At 38.3% G+C, this 8,849-nt stretch overlaps 1 protein-coding gene across 1 annotated transcript; it reads left to right on the top strand.

Annotated features, from left to right (window-relative positions):
• The first annotated feature begins 1,140 nt into the window (after positions 1-1,140).
• NAP1L2 (nucleosome assembly protein 1-like 2) lies at positions 1,141-3,681 on the top strand. Its single transcript, XM_011976465.1, has 2 exons — positions 1,141-1,265; positions 1,314-3,681. Exon 2 carries the CDS (start codon positions 1,488-1,490, stop codon positions 2,877-2,879), a length of 1,392 nt encoding a protein of 463 aa, XP_011831855.1. The 5' UTR covers positions 1,141-1,265; positions 1,314-1,487; the 3' UTR covers positions 2,880-3,681.
• The last annotated feature ends 5,168 nt before the right edge of the window (positions 3,682-8,849 follow it).

The raw sequence follows: 8,849 nt of genomic DNA, 5'->3' as shown, positions 1-8,849 counted from the left end.
TAGAAATAAATACAACAGTATGTAAACAGTTTTAATATCTGTGATAGTAACAAATTATTCTTTAAATCTGAAAAATAATAGTCACTTAAAATTTTTAAAAATTGTTCAATTAATAAATGATCCAAATTAGAAATATGAACAAAATAAACCTCGCCAATGATTACTATAGAGAGGAAATTTTAATTACTGCAAAGCATTCCACCCAATGAATGCCTTATCAAATAGTTTAACCATTTCTTTAATGCTGAGATTTAGATTATTTCCAATTAACTCAAAAGCATCAAGCAAACGTTATAATTTCTAAGAATAAACATAACTTTCCATTTTGACTTTTATATATATATGTATATTTCTAAAGGCTATTAAAGCCAGCATTAAGGAGAAGCAGAAAGTCAGTATTGGAACTGGGGTTATTTATAAGCCAGGCAGCTGGTTAATTGAGGTGAATTGTCTGGTGTGTTTACTTGCCACGTAGTTGTATACACCATACTGGTTTTTCATAACAGGCCCTCATTCGCCCCCACTGCCATCGGACTTCCTCCTCCTCCCCTCACAGGAAATTTTTCGAGAATTTTTCAATCTAAAATCTATAGATTGTGAAAAATACAGACAAACATAATATAGAATATTTAAATAACTGACACACCACCTAAAGACCATCAATGCTAATTCCTGGTGTTTTTAATCTTTGAAGCGTTTGTTTATCAGCTCTTCCACCATCCATCTCTCCCCTCCCCAGATCCCCGATCTAAAATCAAAAAGATTGATTTAGGATGGGTGGGTGCCTTGTCCTCTCTCATTGTTCAACATTTTAGTTACATTTTCTCTGAGCTCTCTGGAAAGCATAAATGTATAATATCGGTTAAAAGTTGGATGAAATGAACTAATAAACGCAATGGGATTCCAGAAAACTCCACGGGAGATTGTTTAGAGGACGAGGAGGAGGTGGATGAATCAGCCATATTAGAGAGTCTGGGAAGGTGAGCAGAGTTGAAAACTTGATAGATCTAATAATTTACTGGCTCTGGGTTTGTCAGTCACTACACTGCAGCAAATGAGATTAGAGCAGAGTTGTGGGAGGGAAGGAGGTGACGCAGCAATCTGTTTGCACCAAGAAATTTTAGGCAAGTGACAGCTGCGTAATCATATTGCGGCACCGTTTTTTTCTTGCAGCAGTAGCTGCTTGCGGAGGAGGTCTGCCCACTGCGGCTCTCTGCAGTCTCTGGCTCTCTCCTGCAGGATCGGTCAGCGCAGCCGTCGCCGCCCTCCGCACCCAGCCCAGGCCGCCACTGCTTCAATCCGGTTCTCAAAGCCTCAGCACCACCTTTTATCCCCGAGGCAGCCTTGATCGTCGTTCCCTCAGTCCGGACGCCACTGCTAGGTCCGACCACCGCCGCTTCTGATATTTCGGTGAGTCTTTTCCTGCAGAGGTTTGGTCTCCCGATCTCTGTGGTAGCCACCTTAGGCGTGTACGGTCCTTTGAAAAAATGGCCGAGTCAGCGAACCACAAGGAGCTGTCAGAATCCAGTCAACAAGAGGCTGGTAATCAGATAATGGTGGAAGGGCCCGGGGAACATCCGGAGCGCGGTGAAGATGCCGCTGCTGGGCTTGGAGATGATGGGAAGTGCGGTGAAGAAGCCGCAGCTGGGCTCGGGGAAGAAGGGGAAAATGGTGAAGATACTGCGGCTGGGTCCGGGGAAGATGGGAAAAAAGGTGAAGATACTGATAAGGACTCAGACCCAGACCGTCCAAAAGGACTTATCGGTTATGTTTTAGATACAGACTTTGTTGAAAGTCTACCTGTGAAAGTTAAGTACCGTGTGTTAGCCCTTAAAAAGCTTCAAACTAGAGCGGCCAATTTAGAATCCAAATTCCTGAGGGAATTTCATGACATTGAAAGAAAGTTTGCTGAAATGTACCAACCCTTACTGGAAAAAAGACGTCAGATCATCAATGCAATCTATGAACCTACGGAAGAGGAATGTGAATATAAATCAGACTCTGAGGACTATGATGATGAGGAAATGTGTGATGAAGAGATGTATGGTAATGAGGAGGGTATGGTACATGAGTATGTGGATGAGGATGATGGTTATGAGGACTATTATTATGATTATGCTGTTGAGGAGGAGGAGGAGGAGGAGGAGGAGGAGGATGAGGATGACATTGAGGCTACTGGAGAAGAGAATAAAGAAGAGGAGGATCCTAAGGGAATTCCTGATTTTTGGCTGACTGTTTTAAAAAACGTTGATACACTCACTCCTTTGATTAAGAAATATGATGAGCCTATTCTGAAGCTCCTGACAGATATTAAAGTTAAGCTTTCAGATCCTGGCGAGCCCCTCAGTTTCACACTAGAATTTCACTTCAAACCCAATGAATATTTCAAAAATGAGTTGTTGACAAAGACCTATGTACTGAAGTCAAAGCTAGCATATTATGATCCCCATCCCTATAGGGGAACTGCGATTGAGTATTCCACAGGCTGTGAGATAGATTGGAATGAAGGAAAGAATGTCACTTTGAAAACCATCAAGAAGAAACAGAAACATCGAATCTGGGGAACGATCCGAACTGTAACTGAAGATTTTCCCAAGGATTCATTTTTCAATTTTTTCTCTCCTCATGGAATCACCTCAAATGGAAGGGATGGAAATGATGATTTTTTACTTGGTCACAATTTACGTACTTACATAATTCCAAGATCAGTATTATTTTTCTCAGGTGATGCACTTGAATCTCAGCAGGAGGGGGTAGTTAGAGAAGTTAATGATGCAATTTATGACAAAATTATTTATGATAATTGGATGGCTGCAATTGAGGAAGTTAAAGCTTGTTGCAAAAACCTTGAGGCATTAGTAGAAGACATTGATCGTTAGAGCAGAGTACATATGGCCCTGAAATTAACTGCCCTAGATATAGTTACTCAAGGTATAAGAAGTCTTGTATTCTGTACTTTTCTTGTAGTGTCAGTTAAAACATACATTTCAAAAATATAAGAAAAGTTCAAAAACTAATTAATTTGCATTTTAGTAGTAGAATGTTTTAAAGAAACGTACACTGTGGTAAATGATTTAAAACACTAGTATAGTGTTGTGTAGCTTCATCCTTCTGAAGTCTTTTTGTCATGTAGCTATTCATCTGTGGCTATGAAACTATCAGAAATGCTAAGTGAGATCAATATTTGTTTGGAAAAAAATCTTGGGAAGCAACCCAAGAGTTTTTGCTGTTGTTTTTCTTTTTCTATTTTTGTTTACTTAGTTCTTTAGCTAGTGGATCTAATTTTGTTGTGCCTGCTTCATTTTGCAATAACAATGCAGTAGAATTTAAAACTCGAATGCTTAAGAGGCCTGCATATAGATAAGAATTTCAGGCAAAACTACATTTATTGTTAATAACGGCTTGTTCATACGCTCTTGTATTTTATGTATCTGTGATAAATAATGAAACTTAGTTATATTGAGGTTACTGTTTATCAGTGAAGTGTTAGTCATAGTATTTTTAAAAGTTTGCATATATTGTTCTGTGTAATTGTGTAAGCCATAATTACAGTGTATAATTCTCTTTTCCTATTAAATCATTCATTGAAAGTGATCACTTTACCATTTTGAAAAGATATTTCATGTTCTTTCACTGCAAAATAAAATGAATAAAAGTTTCAGAGTGTCTCATGTTTAAAAATTGATTTATTTCTTGTTGCAAAAGTAATATGTTCATTGGGGGACATTTGGGCAATACTGAAAAAATTCATTAATTAAACACAAAATCCATATACCACCCACCTACCCCAAAATAAGCACTGTTAATATTTTGATTTATTTTCTACAATTATGTTTGCATATGTTTATACACTCATGCAGATTTACTAAGACTATACTAAAATGTGCAAAGAAAGTATATCTTTCTTAGTGTTTATAATTATGCTGTTCATAATCTCGAGTCTACCTTCACTACACAAGGTTGCAGGGAAACAAAATTCTCAATTCTAATCAATCCAGTAATCTCAGTGCTATTTAATAATTTAAGCACCATTTAGAAATAACAGGCTCCTGTGTGTGTTAGATTGTATTTCATATTTCTTACCTATCCTTCTACAATGTCATCTGGGTATATATGGGATTACATTATTAATTGTGGCTGGGGTGGGAGTGGAGTGCCCTGATTCAGGATAATGGGATGTGATTGATCAGACCCTCGTCCCAGAGCTGACTTTGCCTTTGTTGCATGTGGAAACAGAGGCTGTGCTTCTCCCTCTGGCAGACTCTGAAAAGGTCACATTCATACCTCTAGTACAAGAGAGAACTTCTTGGTCCCCTCCATGCCACATGAGAACTGAGAGTAACTAGAAAATGCTAACTCTGTCTCGTCATTGCTGCCTACCCACTCTTCCATCCCAGGTGGTTGGATGGATGTGATCTTGCACAAGTATAAACCAAAAGTGGACAGAAGTTCTGTCTGTGACTTATTCTTCCACTATTAAACAAAAGATCTTGGCCCAGAGAGGTAAGTTTATAGCAGTGCCAACTTTTCATATTTCTGTTTCATACCCCTCTACAATCAACTAATGAGGGAATTATGAGCTTTTTCTTTCCTTTTCCTGTCTGGACAGGACTCTCCTCTAATGCTAAATCTTCCTCCCAGAGATGGGGTAGATGTTCCCTGTTTTTCTCTGCAGTTGCAATAGTTGACAGGATATGGGGAAACAGACAACTTACTATTATAAGGAAACTTAAATCAGGAGATACTTTCAATGTATGCCTGGTAAGTACAGACTTATTTTAACACTTTTCAATACCATTAATCTTGACCTCTGTGAAATTATTGACTCTCCCCAGTGCCCTGTCACACACAGAGATTAGGCCACTTTTAATTGTGCCTACTGTTGTGCATTAAAAAGTCAAGGACATGGGTGTATCACTCCTGGTATTTCACAGAGGAGGCTCAGACATTTTGCAGTTTCTCCTATACCTTTCTTTTACCTTCATTAGATAGAATAGTAAAGATGCTACTGGGTTTGCTCTGAGGGCAAGCCAGACCCCTTTGCTCTAACTGTCATGTCAGAGGCCTCTAGTCAAAGGCAAGGATATACCTATAGGTGAAGAAGTTGGGTTTATTCTTCACTGCAGTGAGAGAGAACATACTTCAGGGAACCATGGAATGTATCAGTAAGTGGGTGTTAGAAAAAACACTGGGTTGTAAGATTTGGTGGTGGGTCCAAGGAAAATAAGGTTTACTCTAGATCGGATGCTGACAGAAAATGCGGGCAATTTTATGGTTGGTAGCTCAATAAATCTTATCCATAGGGAGGGGAGACTAGAACAAGGATAGCCTGGACAGGGTTGGGGAGGTGTTGGTATGTCGTGGGTGACACATTGACCTTGTTTTTGTCTCTGCTTAGACAAAATTAAGTGGTCTTGCTTTGTCTCATTTTATCACAGTTCCAGAGTTACCCTATGGTTTGTATTCTATGAAATAGTTTATGTCCAATAGGAGAATAGCCTGGCCTAGCTGTGAGTGCCAGGCTAGCTTCCTGAGGTCAGAAACTGTTCTTTATTTTTCTTTCTCTTTGGCCTTTTCTTAGGGTTACAATTTGAGGCTCTCATCCCTCCCATAGCTTGTTGTGGGAGGGAGGTTCATTCAATTGGTTTTAGACTAGTGTAAAGACAATTTAGGCTTTGAGGATAGGCCACCAGCTTCAGTCCACATACCATACAGTTCTGTACTAGGGTTAAGAACCTATGTGTGACAAAAAAAATCAAGTTTTACCTTAGTTCTCTTCATATTTGTCTTAAAAAAAAGATCACTATATTGGCCTGGAGAAGTCATAGAGGTGGCTGTTGGGCCTTGTTAGAATTTTGGTATTCCTAGGGAATACACTGAAATACAAATATACAATAAAATTCCATTTTGGGATACGTGATAACTTATAGTTCACAATGATTAGTCTTTGAAGCCAGGTTGCCTGGATTCAAATCCCAATTCTGCAACCTGTTAGTTGGGTGACTTTGTGCAAGTTACTTTATGTATCTCTGTTTTCATATCTGTCAAAATGTAATAATTGTGCATCTACCTCATAAAATTATTATGAAGAATTAACTAGTTTATGTGCTTAGAAATATGCTTGGCACATAAATGCTATACAGATGTATGTATTTTGTTATTTTTATAACTAAGTTTGTATCTATAAAATACTCAAAATTCTTTTTTGGGAGGGGGGACACTGGAGTGCAGTGGTGTGATCATGGCTCACTACAGCCTCGATCTTCCAAGCCCAAGCAATCTTTGCACCTCAGCCTCCTGAGTAGCTGGGACCACAGGCACACACCATTTGGAAGTCAGATATGTATAAATACATGTCTGTACATGTACACAAGATGTGGAGCACATAAAGTGAATATTACTGGTTCTGACACCTACTGAGCAATTTCATGTCACTACTAGTGTAGGTTTATTTGGAAGAAAAAGTAGATAATGTAATTATCTAATAGTAGTTCACTGCCTCTGTAAAATAGAGAACCTATTAATTTAAACCTTATACAAAAGGTTCTGTACCCCAATTTGAATGTATCACTTGGCCATGAGAAAAAAGCTATCCTACCAGTTTTATTTGATTAGTGCTGAAATAAAAATTTCACAAAGCAACTTGACGAAAATGGTAAAGGTAACCGTACAGTTCTATTAAATGTTATATTCCACTCTTAACTTACTAGTAGGCTGTTTTTTTGTTTTGTTTTTTTTTTTTTTTTTTTTTTTTTTTTTTTTTGTGGAGTTTCACTCTTGTTACCCAGGCTGGAGTGCAAATGGTGCAATCTCAGCTCACTGCAACCTCCGCCTCCCGGATTTAAGTGATTCTCCTGCCTCAACCTACTGAGTAGCTGGAATTACAGGCATGCACCACCATGCCCTGCTAATTTTTGTATTTTTAGTGGAGATGGGGTTTCACCATGTTGGTCAGGCTGGTCTTGAATGCCTGAACTCAGGTGATCTGCCCTCCTCAGCCTCCAAAGTGCTTGGATTACAGGTGTAAGCTACCATGCCTGGCCGGCTCTCTCTGTCTCACATACACATACACTCACGCACAAACACACGCATGCACACACAGACACACAGAACAATATGATCTGACTCAGAGAAGTTTGTAGAGAGTTTCCCAACAGGTGGAATCAATATCAGTGGTGCTTTGTCACTTAATATTTCTCCATCAGTTTTCAAGGTGAAAAGAGGTAATAAAAAGTGATATTCTGTATGCGTATGCATGCTCGCATCTGTGCACTATGTCCATATTTCACTGAAGAGTGTACTGGCAGTAAGTAGAAATAATATTTAGATAATAATCTTTGTTGTCCAAAATATCACCTAGAATTTGTCAGCAATCTTATGAATAAGGGAAGACTGAATGATTTGTAATGAGTTCTCTTCTCCACTATGATGATGCAATTTTTATTTTATAGCTTAGAGGAATGGAAAAACTTTTCCTTGCCAAGACTCATGTTATCCAAACCAAAGCATTTATGTTTCATGTTCAAGCATTAAAGTTGCATACTCTTACTATAACATGATGTTTGTAGAACATTTCAGCATTACGTTCTCAGTAGAGTGAGTTTGGACAGGAATGCTTATCTCCATTCTTCAGATGAGAAATCTGAGATGTAGGCGTTGTAACTTGCCAGTATCATCCAACTAGTAAAGGAGAACTCAGCTCTGATCTTACTGCTTGTGCTCTTTTCACCATACTATGCTGCCTTCTGTGAAACTGAATGATGCTACTAGTTTGCTTAATATTTAAAACTCCCTCTATGCTTATTAAAACTGTGCAAGGCCAGGCGTGGTGGTTCACGCCTGTAATCCCAGCACTTTGGGAGGCCGAGGTGAGTGGATCATCTGAGGTCGGGAGTTCGAGACCAGCTTGACCAACATGAAGAAACTCCATCTCTACTAAAAATACAAAAATTAGCCAGGCGTGGTGGTGCATGCCTGGAATCCTAGCTACTCGGGAGGCTGAGGCAGGAGAATCACTTGAAACCAGGAGGTGGAAGTTGCAGTGAGCCGAGATTGTGCCATTGCACTCCTGCCTGGGCAACAAGAGTGAAACTCCATCTCAAAAAAAGAAAAAAAAAACTGCTTAAAACTAGCACATGAATGGATATTAACTTATACCCCTTTGTCAGGTTTATTATCTCATAGACTTAGAACTTTTAACAGCCTAGCTGAAGCTTTTTAAGAAAACATCCCAATACAGCTTTAAAATGTGAAAACCTTACAGGAATTGATTAAATCTCATTTTGTCTAAGATATTCTACAGCATAGACTTTGCTAATGTGGCCTATTTTTTCTCACATAATCATAGATTTAATTTAACTTGCTTGCCTTTTAAAAATGTTAATTTTTTTTTCTGGATGATTGTCTCTCTGTGAAATTTGTATATTATGTGACCTGGAACAAACTAATAAATCCCATTTTTCAGCAGTTTCCTCATCTGTACAAGGGAGATAATTAGTAGTGCCTATATATATATGTTATATGATTGTTTTGATGATTTGTTGTAATAATGACTGTCAAGCACAATGCCTGGTACTTAGTAATCCCTAAAACATTAAGTGATTATGACTGTAATTACCATAATCAATTCTTAGGATTGTTATGAGGATAAAATTATAATATGATGTGATACATAGTAGGAATTTAATAAATTATAGCTACTCTTTTATAGGTTTATACCTCTGAAGTGATCACAAACAGAAAGGAATGTGAGATGATTGTCACTTCATGTTTTGTAATTTTTTATTTGAAATAATTATAGACTCAGCAGGAGATGAGAAAATAGGACATAGAATCCCATTAGCTTTGTA

This window comes from Mandrillus leucophaeus, unplaced genomic scaffold, assembly GCF_000951045.1.
Source record: "Mandrillus leucophaeus isolate KB7577 unplaced genomic scaffold, Mleu.le_1.0 Scaffold1669, whole genome shotgun sequence".
Classification (NCBI taxonomy): Eukaryota; Metazoa; Chordata; class Mammalia; order Primates; family Cercopithecidae; genus Mandrillus; species Mandrillus leucophaeus.
The sequence above is the reverse complement of the archived record's forward strand: the minus strand, read 5'-3'. Positions and strand labels throughout refer to the sequence as shown.